The sequence below is a fragment of the Alligator mississippiensis genome, chromosome 2, assembly GCF_030867095.1.
Source record: "Alligator mississippiensis isolate rAllMis1 chromosome 2, rAllMis1, whole genome shotgun sequence".
Classification (NCBI taxonomy): Eukaryota; Metazoa; Chordata; order Crocodylia; family Alligatoridae; genus Alligator; species Alligator mississippiensis.
The window spans coordinates 253,336,341-253,356,742 of record NC_081825.1 but is presented as its reverse complement, the minus strand read 5'-3'; the positions used below and the strand labels follow the sequence as shown (position 1 = coordinate 253,356,742).

The following is a 20,402-nucleotide window of genomic DNA, read 5'->3' as shown; positions in this document are numbered from 1 at the left end:
TTCCTTTTTAAAGCCCCCCTCCCCCTCTCCCCTGTGTGTGAGGCTCCTATTTCTTAAAACCTTCACAAGCAGCAAAGCTTCACAGGAACTTCTGAATGCTGGGGGAAGGCAAGTCCCTTTGTGACACACAGAACAAAGAAATTGCTTTTCTTGACCCAGGTAAGATCCACACTGAGATGGCTGAGGGGCTACAAAGCATGCCTGAATGCCCTATTCCCCGTTCCACTCCAGGTGGTATTGGAGTGACAATTGAGGAAGTGATGGGATTTAGTTTGTGGCTTTTGCCACTCAAAAGTTTTTGCCCCTCACTACTCTAGTTCACTCCTCATTTTATGTAGTCATGGACTTGGTCCAGGCACTCTGCTTGGACTAAGTGGGATGAAGTTTCAAATCCTTTTCCTTAAGAGGTAAAATACCCTCTTCTTCCAATTTCCATGAGTTTCACAGTGATTTATACAGCATGGTACAAGATACATACATACTTGCAGATAACCAGCAGAGGTCCCTAATCACATATCAGATCTCATCCCTCATTGCTTTAATGAAGAGTTTTCAGTGCTGACATTCAGGCAACCTTGTTTAGCCCAAAGAAGAAGATAAACAGTTTAATAGATTCTAAGGCCAAATAGGACCCCCACAAATGTCCATCTTTGAATATACATAAATGCCTGGGAGAAATCCAAGGAGTACATGCTATACAACACCAGATGTCTTTATCAGCCAGACCTATAATCATGTCAGAATAAAACAATAAGTTTCTCTAGTAAGATCAACCTTCCATGAACCATCTGTAACACTAATTACATTTTAAATCTAGGTCTTTGAGAGAGTCTCCAAAAGAAGCCAAATTAACCATAACGTTATTTTATCTGGGATTGAAATCCAGCTAACCAGCATCTGGTCATTCCTTTTCAATATTGCAACTGCATTAGCAGTCTTCCAGTCCTTAACAAATCTTGAAAAGATGTGCTGGCGGATGGGGTGGGGATATGAAAGCTCCTCATTTCCTTTAAGACTGGTATAAATTGGTTTGAAAATAACTTCAGCAGATGCCCCCTTACATTCTCCTTTGTTGCAGATCATAAACTTTCTACTCCATCCTCAGCAGTACATAGGATGGGTACGTGATCCTCCTTCATTACAAATAAAGAATAAAAATATCTATTAAATATTTCTGCCTTCCTGACATTGCTATTTACAATCTGCATGTAGCAATGAGCCGATTTTGGGCCTGGGGGTTTTCTTATTCCCAATATATTTTTAAAAAATACCTTACCTTTTAATTGTGGCCACATGTATTTTATTGTTCCTTTGGCTTCCCTTACGAGTTGCCTACATATTTTAACATCACGTTATAGTCATTGCCCTTTACTTCCACTTTTTTCTATCCTTTTATATGAAGTTTTTAGGTTTTATTGCATCGGACGTTTTCAATTTCCAAACACATTCTATTTGCCAGTGATCATGATCACTGGTGCCTAGGCAAATGCAAATTTTTAGCTGGGCTATTTATTTTTTCCTTATCCATCAGCATGAGGTGCAATATTAAGTTGTGCAGCTGGCAGAATAAGACCTTATCTAGCATTTAGTTGCTGTCCACAATAGATGACAAGGTGTCCCCAAGGTTGAAGTCACCCATGACAACACATTTTCTTCATCCTACACATTTATAGACAGATTTTTAAGAAGCAGTTTCTTCTTGCTGTTTGAGATGAGGCAGTCAGTAATGCATGTCCACTAGAATCCCACCACCTAGTTTTATTACTGACAAGTGTATTTGCGAGCATTCAGTGTCCTGTGATCTCAATAAGCCTGTGACTCTTTAACAGGAAAGGGTATTTCTTGTGGGAGGTGCTATCATTCCCTTTCCCATTTTATCCTCATAGCATAAGTTGTAATAATTGATTTCAGGGTTTCAGTCATAAACCCCATTTTCACCATCAAGTTACAGCAATACCAACCATACCATATTTCTTATATGAGCATCTTCAGCTTCTCTTTTTTTATGACCTAGCGTGATAAAGTATGATGATGTTTGTGATATTTCTTTGTTATATGTTTTCTGTTACAATAGGATTTCCTGCCCTGGTTTCTCTAACTTGTACACAGGGAAAGAACGAGGTAATCATGTTTTGAAGCAGAACCAAGGATAACTTGCCCCTTTGATGCAGCATATCAGGCATTTAGTTTAGTGTGTGTTGGGCAGAAGGGGGAATCGATGGTCAGTGGAGGAGGAAAAACAGTTTTGTGTTATGATTCCAAGGTTAAGTGTTGTAAACTGCGAGTTCCCATGACCGGCAATCCTTTATGCTGTGGTGCTGCGGACCTGAGTGGTAATGTTGTGAACAAAACTATAGTATAAATATGAGAGAAAAAAACACCAGATTAAGGGGAAAGAGTGTTTATTTTCATGCTTAGAAGCAAATACCTAAGCATTAAAATAATAAAAAAATAAATTTACAAAGTAGCAGCTTCCTCTTGAGCATGAGACGTAGCCAAACCTTATTTTATCATCTTTGTTCATTTTTATTGACATAATGGTTCTTAACTGCCTCAATACTTGGATTACAATTTGCACAGTACTTAGAAATTTTTAACATTCCCTTCAGTATAAAATCTGAGTAAATGTAAACAGGCTTTATGGCAGTCACTCCTATGAAAAAGCAAATTTGTTCCTGTGAAGCTGAAATCCAGCAGAAGACTGGTCATACAGATGCAGAACAATAAGATCTTAAGCTATGTACTTACAGCAACAAAAATATATATTGGTATATTAAAGCAAGCATAGAAACTAATTTGGGATTATACTAATTTTTTCAGCTCCTTTCCACCCCTACCAACTCCTAGTTTTGGCATGAATACAGTACATAAACCAAAGAGATCCATGAAGACAACTCTAAAGATGTTTCTCTAATAGAACTGCAAATACCAAAACAAATACTTAATTTATTAGAAGGACAGCTGCTGTGTCAACTGAAATTTGTTGCTTTGCTTAAAGCTTTTTCCTTTTGTTCACATTTGTTTTATCTTTTGGTATTCAAGTATTTTGTTGTATAGATAAAAGGAAATGGAACTAGATTTCTTGATTAACTGCATCTTCAACATGTTTCAATCAGTTTGAATATTGCAAGATTTGTCCTTCTGAAGTCTCAAGAAACAGCTGTAGAGGATGGCCTTGATGTTTTCTTTGTAAAATATGTTCTTCAACAGGCTTGTCTGTTTCTAAGTTTCTGCCATTTTGTCAAGAACAAGTAAAGGTGCAAGAATTCTACTCCTGTTTGTTTCCACGATGCATCCATTTAACACCATTTCATCCAAAATTATGTGCACTCTATCCAAGTTGAACATTATCTAGAAGTATTTCAAGTTAAGTATTTTTTTTACTTACAAGTACTGAGCAATGTGAGGATAACTACATTGGAAATGTTATCTGCCCACTTCATGTGTCTAATGTTCCCAACCCTCTTCCCTGATTAAAGCTTCCAAAAAGAGGTATTTGTAAATTTAGAGTTTGAGATTATCTAATAAATTTTACTGGAGCTAATGTACATTTCAGAAATAATGCTTTTGACCTTGTTATTCATGTGGCAGTATCAATGGGAATGAAAAACTGCAGTCTTCTATTAAACTAGTTTAGGAATTAACAGTGTAATAACGTGAAGAATTAATACTTGCATAACGTTTTTAGATGGGCTGATATGAGGTTACTTCCAATTGCCTCTAATGTTATGGAAAAATAATTTTAGATTCCCATGGGTGCATAATACTACCAGCAAGACAGGAAAGTGAAGAAGATTGGAAATGTAAATCTTATATTCTTCATTTCAGCTAACCAAAATAATTATTTTAGTCTACTTGTAAATATCAGTTACAGTTAAATGTTAAAGTTGACCCTTGTATCTATATTTTATTTCTACTCCTACACCATTTGTTTAGGCTAATGGAAAATAGCTTATCAAGTTGAATAAGCTGATATGAAATAGGAAGGTATTAACCTACTATAGTTGTGTATAAATAACAGTGATTTTGCTGATATCTCCTTAAGTAGAATTTAATAAAAGGTTCGTGTTTAAATGGTTATCATTTTGCAGACATGTTTAGGACCTTCAGTATACATAGAAAAAAAAAAGCTGAAGGACAATTTGAAACAATATAAAAGTGTACTTCTGTGTTGTGTGCCTTGTCCACTAGTGTATCTGTTTAATCACGGTCTCTTAATTGCTTCTGTCTTGGCACATTTTATACCAGCAAATAAAGAAGTTGGATACCATTCCATGTGCAGTAACTGAATAAATATGATGTGGAGGAAAAAAGTTTTAGTAAGAACATATCTTGCTCTTTCTATTGATCTCTCATCTATGAGATGGGAATTGTCATGAAAACACTACAAGGGAGGCATTATCATGGCTGGCCCCCTGATTCAGCACAATTCTGCATAGAAAGAACTTAACCTTCCTTCTGCCTTGTCCCCACCTGTTGCTGCTCTTTAGTCTTTTTTTTTTTTTCCTTTGCTCAATAGATCAATCATAGCTTCAGCTTTGCTCCTTCTAGATCTTGGCTGTATGTCAGAGATTCCAGCTATTGCAGTGGAGCCAGAAGGATGCTTTACGTTCCAGTTTGCAAATGCATCTTTCAACAACTTTCTTTTTTTCACCTTCAATATTTCTGCTTCCAGGAGCTTGTTTGCTAGTGTCGTTATTCAATAGTATGGCACGAGCTAAGGAAGACAGATGGTCAGATTGTTCTCTCTTAGTTTTCAGGGCTCTATGGAACCCTGCAATGTAGCTGGAGACCTAAGTTTTAACAGGTGCATAAGCATTGCTCTGCTCACCAATGCAAGGCCTAAGTCCTAATTTAAAAAGTGATTTATGGGAGTTGGTCACACTGAAAGCTTCTACGGTCCAAAACTATAGAGAAACGTTGGTAACTATGAACACCACCATGCTTTTAGACACCTGCTGTAGAAGCAGAATTTCCACAATTGACTTAGGTGCATTAACTAAGCCAGCCAAGGGAAACATTGCAAAGAGGCACCTAACTTAGGGCTGCAGATAAGCACCTATCTGAGACCAGCGTTCAGAACCTGAAACCTCTTACTGTACTTCAGTGTCTTAATCCATTCCTTTGGGTAGAGATGACTAGTTCATTCTTTCAAAATGATGTGGTGGTGGTATCATCAACCTTTTAGATAATAGTCCAGTGGTTATAGTACATCCTCCAGAAAGTAGAAGACCTGGGTTAAATTCTTCCTCCATACAAGCTTCAAATCCACGTCTCTCACTGTGCAAGGAGCGGGATTTAATTACAAGCTAGAGGTTGGGCTGTCTGGGAGCACTCCCCAATCTCACTGATTTGATGCTGAGTCTGTACTTCAGCCAAGAATGCAACCTCTATAAGGCCAGAGAAAGAGCAATGCCCAAAAACCTTTAAAAATCCAGCCTTTGAAGTCTGTGAGGAGAATGTAGCCATCTGTCTCCTTTGAGCTGGTAGGCTTGAGATGCATCTACTGTATTTGATGTATTAGTAGATGTATCTCCATATACTTTTCAAACAAATATCACTGTCCTAGCAATATTTTAGCTTGAAAACAGTTACAGCATTTCTGGTACAAAAAAATTAAATACTAGTAGAAAGAATAGCAATCCTTGAGTTCCTATTCAGTACTACTTTGAGGCAAAGCTCTGCATCTAGAAAGGATGACCCAGGGCCAAGTTTTGATATTAATCTACTCAAGCTTGGGAAAAGTCCTCAAAACGCTGCTACATTCCTTTTAATTTTACAAGCAAGGAATATTTCTTCTGAAAACAGAGGAGGGGAGAAGAACTTGTATTCTCTAAACCAGGTTCCCTGGATAAAGACATCAATCACTGCTCTTATGCCAAAGTATTTCCCAAAAAGTTTCTCTCTCACCTGAGGGAGATTGTCTGTCTTTATGGATGTATATATACATGCTCCGGGAAGGGGGTGGGGAGGAGGTGCTTTAATTAGACTGGCTCTGGGAGAGCCTCTCATATTAAAATGCCATAGTATCGCATGCATTCATTGTCCTGCATTTCAAAATTGGCTGCAGGGGTGCTTTAACTAACTAAAGTTTGAGTTTTAGTTAAAGCACCCCTGCTGCCATTTTGAGATGTGGGATGCTGAATGAATGTGATGCTGCAGCACACTGGAGCATTTTAATTCGAATGCTCCAGCAGACTCAATCCATTAACTGAGTCTGCTCTGATATGTTCAAACTGGAACAGGTTGGAGCACATGTATAGGCACCCTATATGCCTGTGTCAGTTGCATTCTGACCCAATGACAGAATTCAAGATCCTGAAGTTTCAGGTTAATATGAGTTTGTTTAAAATGAATGGCATTGACTTTCCTTTGTAAGTAACAATCAAAGACAAACAAAACCTGGATGCCCAGAGGTCAGTTTCTGTTACAAAAAGTGAGGTGGCAGCAACACCTTCCCACTTGTAACCTTCTAGCTCTATTCTGTCAAGACACTTTCCACTCCTTACAACAGTCAATTTAGATACGAGCTTACCATCAAAGAAACATCTCTCACCTTGATTTGTATATGTCTATGCACTTTTGTTCACTCCCATTTCTGAATCAAATATTCAGGCTTCTCTTCTCAATTCCATCTCCACCTCATTTTCTCATGATGTTCCTGATTAAACACTGAACTGTTTTGGATCAGTTGACCATTCTGTCAGGAGTATGAGTGCCTGTAGATGTGCAGGGAGGCTGCTTTGATGCGCTGTAACTACAGTGCGTTGGAGCAGACTCAGTTAATCAAGTCAGCTGGAGCATGATAATTAGCGTGCTCCAACAGCCTCTTTTTCACTTATTGGCATCCCCATGGTTCAAAATGGCAGTGGGGCTGCTTTTACAGCTCGTACAATGAGCTTTAAAGAACTCCCACTGCCATTTTGAAGCGCAGGGATGCTCATGCTCAAGACACCTGAGGCACTTTAATTAGAGCAGCTCTCAGAGCCACTCTAAGGCACATGCCCACACCTGGAACACGTCTAAAAACACCCATTGATTCTGAACCAATAATGAGGAGGAGCTGGCACCTTGTGATGGCCACAGTCCCAGCAACACTAACATGTGCTCTGTAGCCCACAACATGAGAACTTATGTATAGATGGTTTGTTTCTGTATACTGTACCTAGCTGATATAAAATTCAGACTTCCTTCCCTTTTAGCCACAAATTAGATTAATTATGGTTATACTTAATGTTAACCTTAACGTAAGACCTACTGAGTCCTATAACACTAAGAGGCTTGACTTCATCTTTACTAACTTCTTTAGTAACGTTTGGACTATCTAATGGATTGGAAATTTCAGTCACTAAGAGGCATTTGATGCATTGTGAAAATTGCCACCATGTGTTTGCTGAAATTATATATCTAGTATTAAATAGGAGAGAGATGGTACCTGTATATTCTCCACTGTATCCGATTGTTTTGCCTTTATAAATTAAATTTTAGCCTTATTAATATTCAGTGTAAACTACTAGTTAACCAACAGTGAAACATTGTAACTTTTCTCCTAATTACCTAAAAATGCTCTATCCTGAAAATGCTACTTCAGTGGCCATGAGTGTTTGATAGATTCACATGAGAACTTCCCTAGATCAACATCTCAGCTGTCCTAGAAAATGTATAGTAGGTCAATCACATTGGGATTTGATTTTCTTAAATCGGGAAATTGTTCTCCAGAAAACTGGTTCTCTAGGGCTCCACCTAGAAACCTAACCACTTGCTTTTCCCCTCAGAAGGCTAATACCTGGTTCAGAAAGAACCTTGTTTTCCCAATTTAAAATGTAGGAAACCAACTTTTCTTAATTTTTATAACTCCTACACGTAACAGCATCTTGTCCACACAACACTGCTGTGAAAACACTTTCAATTGTCACTTTTTAAAATTTCTTTTGTGACTCATAGCACACACAAGTGGCTCCCACACTAGTTGAACTGCAGCTGTTTCAAGGGCTTAATAAAATTCCACCCATTTTTCTTATACACAGAAATTGAGCTTATCAGTGGTATTAACATACTCCAGAGCAACTTTTCAATTGTTGTATTAGCACTGTCCATTCAAATGGTCTCAACACAAGTATCAGGCAGCAATTTTGTAAAATATAATTTTGGAAATGTTCCTGATCATAGTTTCACCTAAACTCTTAATTCTGCAAATGACTAATTCCCACACAAAATGGAAACTTGTTAAAAACGCTGTTTCCAACTGCCTCCCTCTCCAGTTCACATATAAAGGTTGCTTCCAAAACAAACATTTGCTCAGAACTCAAAGTAGTTGTCTAAAACACCCCCTTTAATCGACTAGTATTAATCCATTTTTCTTGTTGCTATGTGTAATATATTTAAGGTTGTGTTTTTGCAAACACTTATATGCACTTTAGACACATGAGTAGTCCTACTGAAATCAATAATTAGATTACTCGTGCTTAAAACTAAGCTTATGCATAAGTGGTTTTTGGGATTGCCGCCAAAAATTAAGTAGCTGGTTTAAAAAAAAAAAAAATTATATATATAACTTATATAAGTTTTCACTCCTGACAATGAAGTTTTCCTATTTTAAATTTAGTAGGAAAAACCTGCATCCTGTCTTTTACTTTTGATGCAGTTTTCACCATTTTTTTTCCCTTTTAAGTGTACATCATTACAAATGGAAGGACAGGAAATAAGTTAAACTTTAGCATTCCCCCAAAAGGTTCTTTTTCATTCACATAGGCTTTGTGACTGCAGGAAAGCATATATTATTTCCAGGAGATTTTATTTCCTCCATTCATTCTCTTCATCCATTCCCTGATTGGTCAATAGACTTTAGGTCAATTTGCATGACATATATAGGGTCTTAGATGGGATCAGAATGATATTTTCATTTGTAATAGATTCTCTTGGCAACAATTAAAGCTAAACTTGTTTCAAATTGGAGAACTGGTTTTCTAGGTATTGCACATCTTGGTTTTGCTGTAGTATCTTCAGTTGTGCACTAGTAACAGCATTTGTATTCAATTGGGATTTTGCTGATTTATTACTGGGGATTCTTTGCATTAAGCTTGGGTTATCTCAGTCCTTTTTCTATTGCTTGAAGGGGTTTGAGAGTAGTTGAGAGTGGGTATGGATACATGCAGAATCTCATTTTGGTACATCCCTTTCAAAAGAAAGATGTCTCTGGGGAAAAGGTTACATCTAAGGGGATGTAACTTACCATATTTTGACCTAGATGGGAGCTTTTAGATTGCGATGTATTTGCAATAATAAGGATTGTTACAGATAGAGGAGAAGGATGGACAAATATAAATTTGGATCAAAGACTTAATAAAATGGCAGCAAAAGGCCTTGGCTTCTAGCACAGTATATAGTTCTCTGGCCATGTACAGACATTCAGTTTCTCCTGGGAGACTCTCTGTTTTTCCAGGAGAAACTATGAGTGTATAGAAGTTCAGATTTTTTCTCCCGGAGCAGAAATGACCAATTAAGGGGGAAAAAATAACCTGAGAACTTTTAGAACTAAATCACTCCCAGGAGAGTTTCTCTTGAGAGAATGAATTTCTATACAGATTATTTTCTGAGATTGGTTGGGATACTGAAGAACTATGTTGTGACCTATCAGGGCTGTCCTGTTTACTGCTGCCATCTGTCTCTGAGAAGACTGAGGGAGCCTGCAGAGCACACTGAGATGTGTGTACAGGGGCCCTGTGGGTTCACAGTGTCAGCACTGCAAGCTTTCTGCTCTTCAGGGGATTGGCATTCAAATGTTTTTTCAGATGTCTCCTTTGTCTACTAGGAAAACAAACCCGGAAGAATTCTCCCAGATCATTTGAATGTGTGTACAAAAGTTCTGTTTTTTGGGACTATAGCAGCAACATTTATACCTAAGAACTGACTTACATGGAGGTACTTAGAAAAGTTCAGGCCAACTAACTAAGGCTATACCAACATGACAGGGGTGTCCAAGTCAACCAGCCCCTCTGGCTAAGTGTTGGTATGTGGCCTGGATCAGGACCATGCACCAGAATCAAGGTATGGCCCTGTCCAGTGAGGTGCCCCAGGCAGCCCATGCCTTAGATCTTCAGCTGCATGCAAGTGCCCATAGCATCAGGGCCAATTTATGCACCATATGCAGTGCAGAGCAGGGCTAGTGCAGGCTGCATGCAGTGCATGGGGTTGGACCAGTGGGCCGCACTGCATGTAGTGTGGGGCCAGCATGGGGGGACATGCTATATGTGGTGCCCTGCCAACTGACCCTGGACACTGTCCCTGGCCTGGCCCAATTCAGATCAGCCTCAGGGCCAGTGATCACTGCATGCCTATACCTAGGCCAATCCCCTGTCCTGCATGCAGCATCCACAACTCTGGGTCCAGCCTGCATTCCAGATTGGCTACTCTGGCCATGTGGGTCACAGGGTCAAGCTGAGAGTCAAATCATAGGGTTCTATGGGCTAGATATGGCTCATGGGCTGTATGTTTAACATCCTTGCTCTATGACATAAGGCACTGCTATGCTGAGACATGCCATGCTTCCTGTGTGTATGCTACCTCTGCAACTGGACGCAGCATAATTATGCTAGGGTGGCACTGCATGTGGAAACTGTCTTCAGTGAAAGGCCCTTCACAGGAGGGAGAACTCCTGGTTCCTGATGAATGATATATTTGGAGTATCTGCTGATCTTTATTTCCTTTAGTAAATCTTATTGTTAAAAACATCAAGTCTGGGCCAGATCTTATTCTGCCTATTAGGCACCTACATGTGATCCAATTCCACCCTGCTAAAGTCCCTGAAAAAACTGTTTAAAACAGCGGTTCCCAACTTCGGGTCACAACCCGAATGAGGGCTGTGGGTACTGCACACAAAGGATGAGCCGTGTCACATGCTGGGAGCTCCCCCAGCCCTGGACCGCTGCCAGCGCACTCTGCTCCCAGCAGCAGGTCATGGCAAAAAAAGGATGGGAACCACTGGTTTAAAATATCATCATCTTACCCTTAACCCTAATGTCACAAAAAACAGCAAGCAGGAGGATCAACACACCTTGTGTGCTAAGTGTTTTTCAGGGATTTGAGCAGATCAGAACAAGATCACGCTAATAGGTGGATTAGAATCTAGCCCTATTGCTTTTATAAACGGCTTCATGTGGCAACATTATTGTTACTATAGAGACAGGAAATCACGATGGGCTCTAGCCAGATGTCCAGTATACAAAGAGTCTGTAAATATTGCATATATGCTTACAGGCATTCAAATTATACTTCCTTCATAAGGTATTGTGAATCTACATTTGAGAGTTAGCTCAGAGTATTTGGCAAAGGAAATGATCTGGTCCCAAGCGGGGTTTCTATTTTATGTGCTATAAATAGCAGTTTGATGGAATACTGTTTGCATTTCAGTAACATCTGTCTCAAGTACTTGTAGCCCATTTGTTGCATCATTTTTTCTGCCTGTTTGTTGCTCAAATTTCTGTTAAAAAACAAAAAAGGTAAACAGCACTGAAGGGTCACCTCAATACTACCCCAATACAATACTTTATTCAGCATGTCTAGGAATTGGTTTCCCTATTTTACATGTGCTCCCAACTCGCACAAGGGTTTTACCTTTTCTAATTAGACAACAACATTTTAATGTGTTGGGAAATGTTTTATTTAAAAAATGCTCCAAGATAATAAAAAAAAAAAGTATAATAATGCCCTGCAAAATCAATGACAAGCCTAATGTCAGGGGAGATGCACTGGCCATTACTTGCTCTAGGAGTTGCATATGATGGATGTAGAAACCTTTTTTGAAGATGATATTATAAAAGGTGATTAGTAACTTAGTCCTAAATCCCATAAACCTCCATTTACATTACCAGGCAAATGATTTTCTACAAGAGGCCACTCTGACACAGGGTGATCACCTGTCCCTAACTGGACAAGTCAGTTATGAAATGGGAACGTTAAGTCCTGGTCCCAGCCCTGGGCTGCATGACTCCACGGCAGCATTTGTCCTGGATTTACAATATGGTAGTATGTTTACCATGAATGAATGTCTGCCTAGGGGTAAGTTGTGAATGCGAAATAGCTATGCTGGGAAAAATTATACCAGTGTAGTTTTATCCTTATTTTTCTCAGGGTAAGTCTACACTGGCTTTGAGTGAATTACACTGGCTCAGAGCTGCATATCACATGTCCACTCACATTTGACATTGGCATAAAACCAATTATACTAGTGTAAACTGTCATATATCTAGGGTCTCATGGTATTGCTATAATATTCACTCCTTTGGTTTTAGTAATCTATTTCAATATTTATTTTACTGTAAATTAAAAAAAAATCCGTAGAACAAAAAACAACCCTTCTTTTACTTCCTTATATCCAAACATTGTGATTATAAATCTTTTATGTTAGCAAGCCCTCTGTCTCACTTACCAAGTTACCTTCATAAAGAATTAGCTTCAAACTAGCATTGTTTTTAGGTTGATGTAAAGACTCTTAAGCAAGGAGACTTCACTGGCATCAGCAGCAGGCACTTTCTCTACTGGGCCCCAGGAATGTACCAATTATTCTACCTGCAGTATTCATTTGTTGACATGGTACTACTTTATCTTGAATGCCTGCCAAATAGTGCCACAAAAGCAGGTAACAGTTGGAACATGGAAAAAGATAAATGGATTTGTAATACTGAAAAGGATACATCTAATTCACTCTGGAAGAGAAAAGATAAGTAGGTATTAGTTTTAGTTGTCAATGTATGGATTATCGTTAACCTCATGGTCATAAAGCATTAAAAGCTATTTGTCCTGTGGAAGAAGAAAAGTTCTGGAAGGACACAGATATAGTTATAGCATGCTTTACACAATGATACATTATCCCATCTTTCTTGACAAACTTAGATTCCTTAGAATTTAATCTCCCGCTAAAAAAAATAAACTTCAGAGAATTATAGTTGCTAACTGTTAAAACTTCTCTGAAGATATGAATTCACAAATCTGAAGAAATACAGCCAGAAATAGTATACTTGAGCATGTAAACCCCACTGCCACCCCCAACCACTAAAAAGGGTAGTAACTCAGAAGTTTAGTAAGGATTGTTTAAAGATGGTATAAACATTGGTAATTAAATCTCTACATATTGTAGCAGAAACATCTAGCTAAGGTGCATACTTGTTATTGTTGAATGGTGCAGTGCCGTACTACAGAAGGGGGGTTGCTGTACAGTTTTTGAACTGCAGGTCCCTGAAGTTTAAAGGGCATTCTGTTCCAGGCACTGGAGCTCATCCCTTCCCTCCTCAGGGATTAAGTTTCTATCCAAGGAGGTTGATGCTTCCTATGGTCTGCCTGGAGGGGAACATAAAGCTCCGTAGGGCTTCTTTGCCTTTTCTTGGAGGTCCTGTATTCTATCCTTGACTGTGATGCCAGGATCCTATTGACATAGTGCTGCTGCAATGTGAGAATTTCACGTCTTAACTTGGTAGCTGTGGATCAAAATTGAAGTGTTCTCTCCTTAATTCCATTCTCACCACTAAATTACTGACATTCCTTGTTTAAAAGGTTTATAATGTATGATAAGATCAGAATTTGAGAAAGATTTATTCAGTTTATCCTCATAATTAAAACTCTTTATTGAAAAAAGGGGAGGCATGTATTCCACACTCTGCGGAGGTTCTAGTTATGTAGCTCCTATATAAGGAGAGGCAGAGTTCAATCCCACAGGCATCTTTGAAAACTTGCCCCTCATTCTGTGAGTATTTACTTCAGTACATCAGCATAAGGTCTGATATCTGAATTTAAGCTCTGGAAACTCCATTAGATAAAAATAGCTTGTGCAAGAATGTTTAAAACTCACAAACCTAAAAATATAAAGATGACAAAATGTTCCTCCAGAGGAGGACAGATGTTCTTTTCTTTCCCACAGTTCTGTTTATCTTTCCCTTTTTCTGTTGTCATAATCAGAATGTAGGTTGCTGTTAAAATACTATACATTAATCTAGTACAGGACAGATGTATTCCCTTTGCTCTGTGGTTTCTACCAGAACCTCAAGTTGGAATTATAGCTCTGCTATTCAGTGGCCTGCTATTTATTCTATGTGTTATATGCTATTAAAAATAGAACTATGGTATGGTATGTGATTTCTCTGACCCACTCCCCTTTTCAGTCCTCACAGTTTTAAAGCCTAACTGCTTTGAGAAATGCCAACCTCTGTGCTATAATGTATTCAGTACATTGTCAACAACCCTCAGTTTTTAGACTATGTACACTTTCAAGTAATGGCTGTGTAACAGTTGGTAAATGTAGCAGATTTACAAGTTTGCCTTAAGAGTTATTAGAAAATAGCTGTTTTAAAACTAAGTCTAGTTTATACTGTCATGGCTGAAAAAGTTAAACCTGGGAAACAGCTGGCACTAGGCTTAGTTCAATCGGGCAAATAAGTGCTAGTAAATTCTACTGCATATGAAAAATCAAATTTGTTTGCTTATGTCAGTGCCTCGGTAGTGACTGCCATCAGAGCAGATTTAACAAAGAATTTCTAAACTAAGTGCAGTAAAGAAATGGGATATCCTGTGGTGGCCAATTTTCAGCATGATAGGGTTAGTTGGGAGGTTGCCCAGCATCGTAATAGTGAGGTGTTCCGGGAAGGTTATTTCTTGTGACGTTGAATTTACACGATTAGTTCAAATGGCCTATTTCTATTGTAAGAAATGTTTGCACTAGTATTGGGAAATCAGAGGGGACATGGTGATTTTTTAGCATGTGCTATTATCAATGGCATACCATGGAGATGATAGATTCTGAAAGAAGCAATATTTTGTTATACAGAGGCCATTCACCAACTTGAATCAGGGAAGAGGAAGGATAGCACGCAAAGGTTACCACGTTGAAACTCTGTGTAAACAAAATTTTAGCTAAGCCTGCTTCTAACCAGGTTCATTCATCCTGTATCAAATAGTAGCAGAACCACATTCAATAGATTTACTCTAGTCTAGGACCACCATGCTGGCTGGCCAAACTTTGTAAGAAACCAGTGTGATTTTTTTTACTGGAACCATGTTTGAATTTGATTCCTTAACTTTATGATTTTGTATATACCAGTCTTAAATTCCCACTGTTGCAATGCTACTAGTAGTAGCAATAGTGGGATGCAGTTGATGTTTCAATCACTGCTTTGTGTTAAGCTTCTCAGTCCAGGTGACTGTCAGTGCCCTGCATACACTAGTGATTTCACCATTTCTAGCACCAGAGAAGCTTATTTGGGGATTTTTCAGAACAAATATAAAAACAGCTAACTTAAAGGCTAGTGTTGATATCAGCGTGGGATGCTTCAGTTCCCTAGAAGGACCTCTAGGGGGATAAGCCAGTAAGAAAGCTGGTCTAGCAGAAATATTTTTGCACTCGCTGACAGACAGTTTACAGGCCATGTATGCTTTTATCATTGTACGTTATAAAGTAATTGACAACTTTAAGCATTAGTGAATAATCTCTTCACTAAAGTTTTCAAAGAGAAGAATCATGGTGTAATGGATTCCAGGTCTTACCACTCTGCTGAAATATTTATCCAAAACCTCCACAAAATTATGAATTAGTTCATATACAGCCATCTCATTCTGAAATTAAATGGAAAGCAAACAAATATTAAATGAATAGACATACTATATATGTAATGTAATATAGATGCAATGTGCCACTCTTAAAGATTCTATTTTCATATGAGATGAGCGTTTGAAAAGCAGTTGGAAAGTAGTCGTGAAGTGGCATCGGTTAATGCACAATCTTTAGCTACTCTTAAAGATATGTCTATGTACTGCAGCTGGGTATATACACTTCAGCTAGCATTAATCAAACTAGTTTAAGTAATGGTAGCAATACAGACACATTGGCATAAGCTTCATTGCAGGTCAGATGACTAAGGACCCTGGGTCTCTAACAAGCTGGTATAGCTAGTGCTGATGTTTGTATCATCTTATCTTTACTGGTGTTGTTGCCCATGCTAGTTAAATTAAAAGAGCCAGTTTTAGTACATTACCCATGGTGCAGTCACAACTTCCAACTGCAGTGTTGACATACCTCTAGTAGCTACTTCAAAAATATATATAAATTATTGTTCTGTAATACATCAGAGTTGAACAACTTGCTCTAAGATGTAAGTCACTATAGCTCTGGCTCAGAAGAAAGCATTCATACAGCAGCCATCATCCTTCCTGACCTGTACAGTAGGTCTACACTACAACAGTATAAATGTTTGGATTAGTTTCCCAGAACTGTTGCTGTCTCAACAACATAAATAGGAATGTAGTATGGCCTGTTTCATAACACAGTAATAAATGTTCAAACCTGGTAGACATTAGCAATGATGCCACTGCTTGCACTGGTACAGCTGCAAATTTAGTAGTATAAACAAGACCCACTCCTTACCCCCAAAAAAATATCCTTTATTCTAACTATCCTTCTCAGCTGTCAATTAAACTACTTTAAGTACTTCCTCTCCACACTCTCATGTCATTGACTTTTCTGGACTAGGAAACTTCTGTTAAAAATTGCCACCATTGTGAGTGATTGTGTTGAGCTTTATCCATGATAGCAAAAATGGAAGTGCTAGTGTTCCCTACATGGCAGCACTATGCCGTGTTGGTAGGGGTGCACTGATATATCAATCCATATCATTTTTGCACTGATACAAGAAAAATTGACATTATTGGCAATTTGGCCAAAGCAGCTGATAATGTCACTGATAAATGCCACATGCATTCATACAGATGCAGCATGCACATGGCCAGGTATGCAGCCCAGCAGCTTGGAGAGCAGCATCCAGCAGGTAAGTCTGTGGGGGGGTGGGGGGAGGGCGGAAATGGAGGGTGCATATTGAGGCCCCCACAGTGAGGGATGGGGTGGGGGCTGGGGTGGGGCAGGGTTGCCCAGCTGAGGCGGGGCAAGGTGGGATGGGGTGCAAGACAGAGCCACTGGCAGCTAATTTCATAGATTCATAGATGTTAGGTTTGGAAGGGAGCTCAATAGATCATCGAGTCTGACCCCCTGTGTAGGCAGGAAAGAGTGCTGGGTCTACATGACCCCAGCTAGATGCCTATCTAACCTCCTCTTGAAGACCCCCAGGGTAGGGGAGAGCACCACCTCCCTTGGGAGCCCATTCCAGACTTTGGCCACTCGAACTGTGAAGAAGTTCCTCCTAATGTCTAGTCTAAATCTGTTCTCTGCTAGCTTATGGCCATTATTTCTTGTAACCCCCAGGGACGCCTTGGTGAGTAAAGCCTCACCAATTCCCTTCTGTGCCCCCATGATGAACTTATAGGCAGCCACAAGGTCGCCTCTCAACCTTCTCTTGCGGAGGCTGAAGAGGTCCAGGTGCCCCAGTCTCTCCTCATAGGGCTTGGCCTGCAAGCCCTTAACTATACGAGTGGTCCTTCTCTGGACCCTCTACAGGTTATCCACATCCCTCTTGAAGTGTGGCACCCAAAATTGCACGCAGTATTCCAACTGCGGTCTGACCAGCGCCCGATAGAGGGGAAGTATCACCTCCTTGGATCTGTTCGTCATGCATCTGCTGATGCATGATAAAGTGCCATTAGCTTTTCTGATGACTTCGTCACACTGACGACTCATATTCATCTTGGAGTCCACTAGGACTCCAAGATCCCTTTCTGCTTCCGTGTCACCAAGCAGGTCATTCCCTAGGCAGTAGGTATGCTGGACATTTTTCCTCGCTAGGTGCAACACTTTGCATTTCTCCTTGTTGAATTGCATTCTGTTGTTTTCCGCCCATATGTCCAACCTGTCCAGGTCTGATTGTAGTTGTTCCCTGCCCTCCGGCGTGTCCACTTCTCCCCACAGTTTTGTGTCATCTGCAAACTTGGACAGAGTACACTTCACTCCCTCATCCAAGTCGCTGATGAAGACACTGAAGAGTATCGGTCCAAGGACCGAGCCCTGCAGGACCCCACTGCCCACACCCTTCCAGGTCGATACCGACCCATCCACCACGACTCTCTGGGCACGACCCTCCAGCCAATTTGCCACCCACCGAACTGTGTAGTCATCCAAGTCACAGCCTCTTAACTTGTTCACCAGTATGGGGTGGGATACCGTATCGAAGGCCTTCCTGAAGTCTAAGTATACGACGTCAACCCCTACTCCTGCGTCCAGGTGTTTTGTAACCTGGTCATAAAAAGAGACTAGATTAGTCAGGCATGATCTACCTGCTATGAACCCGTGCTGGTTTCCCCTCAGCATAATTTGTCCTGCCGGGCTCTCGCAAATGTGAGCCTTGATAATTTTTTCAAAGGCTTTGCCAAGGATGGAGGTGAGACTGACTGGCCTATAGTTGCCTGGGTCCTCCTTCCTCCCCTTCTTGAAAATGGGGACCACACTGGCCCTTTTCCAGTCCTCTGGGACCTGGCCCGTGCACCATGAGTGTTCAAATATTCCCTCCAGTGGCTGTGCAATGACGTCAGCCAGTGCCTTCAGTACCCTCGGATGGAGCTCATCCGGGCCTGCCGACTTAAACGCATCCAGTTCCTCCAAGTGTCTCTGCACCATCTCAGGGTCTATGCTTGGTAGTCTGGCGCCTTGCTGCTGCCTCTCTACAATCCCAGTGAGAGCCTTGTCCTGCCCCTCACTTAGGAACACTGAGGCAAAGAACTCGTTGAGGAGTTCAGCCTTGTCCCCCCTGTCCATCACCAATTGCTTCTGCCTATTTAGTAGAGGTCCTATTCCACCCTGGGCCTTCCTTTTACTCTCTATATATCTAAAAAACAATTTTTTGTTATTCTTAACTTGGGATGCCATCCTCAGCTCCATGGTAGTTTTGGCCTGTCTAACTGCCTCCCTACAAGTGCAAGCAGAGGAGGTATACTCCTCTTTAGTAATCTCTCCCCGTTTCCACTTTTTATATGCCCCCCTTTTAGCCTGTAGACTGCTCTGGATTTCTCTGGTCAGCCAAGGAAGCCTCTTGGCCCCTTTCCCCCTTTTTCCCCGCATCGGGATCATCTCCCTCTGTGCCCAAAGGATCATTTCTTTAAGGCACAGCCACCCTTCCTGGGCTCCCATCTCTTTAAAACTCTTCCTCTGCAGTGCGTCCTTGACTAAACGCCTGAGTTCATTGAAATCAGCTTTCCTAAAGTCTAGCACTTTCACCCTACTAGTTACCTTACCCACTCGACGCCTTATGGTAAATTCTATTATTTGGTGATCACTGTCCCCCAGGTGACCATTGATCTATAGGTCTCCTACCATGTCATCCCTCATTGCCAATGCCAGGTCCAGTAAGGCCTTCCCCCTAGTGGGACCATGTACCTCCTGCGTCAGATGGAGGTCCTGTACACAGGATAGGAACCTGCGTGAACAGTGGGACTTTGCTGTCTGTGTCTCCCAGCAGATGTCTGGGTAGTTTAGGTCCCCCATGACTACCACCTCCCTAGTTTTTATGGTCTCTGAGAGCTGCCTCAGGAGCCCCAAATCTAGTTCTTCCCCTTGGTGTGGGGGTCTGTAGTAGACCCCTACCACCAAATCCCCTTCTCCTTGACCTCCATGTAACCTAACCCACAATCCTTCTACTTTCTCCTCCTCCGATTCTGTTTTGATAAGGATATATTGCTCATTGACATAGAGCGCCACCCCTCCCCCTCTCTTTCCCACTCTATCCTTTCTGTACAGCTTATAACCATCAATGTGTACTGCCCAGTCGTGGGAAGAATCCCACCAGGTTTCTGTTAGCCCTACTAAGTCGTAGGTGTTTTGTGCAAGCAGGAGCGCTAGTTCATCCTGCTTGCCCCCCATGCTCCTAGCATTAGTGTATAGGCACTAATTTGGCGGCGGGGGGAGCAGCTCCCACTGCTGAATGCACCTCCAGGGAAGAAATGGGAAGTATGTGCCCCCTGGATTTGTGTGTGGGGCAAGCGTGGGCTGCCCACTGGGGGCTCGGGGCCAGGGGGTTGACCTGGCCTCTTCCCAACAGCGGGGCTTGGCTGGGGCTGCACTCTGTGTGAGTGGGCTGGGGTGGGTGGTGGCAATGCTGGGAGGGGGGCTACAGGAGACTACAGAAAATTTTGGGGTGGCTGTAGACCACCCTGTAGCCCTCTCTCCCAGCACCACTGCCACCCTAGCCCTGTCTGCCTGCCATGAGCGCAGCCCCAGCCCAGCCCCCCAACATTGGAAAGAGACCAGTGTAGCCCCCGGCTCCAGCCTGCAGTGGGCAGCATGCTTTCACTCCATGCACAAATCTGGGGGGCACATTCCCAACATGCCTTCCCAGGGGGTGCACACAGCAGTGGAAGCCACGTCCATGGATGAGTTGCCCACAGCTCTGCCCTGTGCCACACCTCGGCTAGACAGTTTTTGCCTCTGCCCCTGCCCCAGCACCCACTCCCTCCTGCGGGGGCCTTGATCTGCCCCCACC

At 41.2% G+C, this 20,402-nt stretch overlaps 1 protein-coding gene across 3 annotated transcripts in view; it reads right to left on the bottom strand.

Annotated features, from left to right (window-relative positions):
• Window positions 1-2,385: 2,385 nt before the first annotated feature.
• The window catches only part of AP4S1 (adaptor related protein complex 4 subunit sigma 1), a 45,408-nt gene continuing 27,391 nt past the window's right edge, over window positions 2,386-20,402 (bottom strand). For all 3 annotated transcript variants that reach the window (XM_059723028.1, XM_006263025.4, XM_059723029.1), the window contains 3 exons: window positions 15,532-15,600; window positions 12,693-12,704; window positions 2,386-3,351 (listed from right to left, as the gene is read on the bottom strand). In XM_059723028.1, coding sequence (XP_059579011.1) covers window positions 3,223-3,351; window positions 12,693-12,704; window positions 15,532-15,600 — 210 coding nt within the window. In that variant the 3' untranslated portion in view covers window positions 2,386-3,222. The remainder of the gene's footprint in view (window positions 3,352-12,692; window positions 12,705-15,531; window positions 15,601-20,402) is intronic.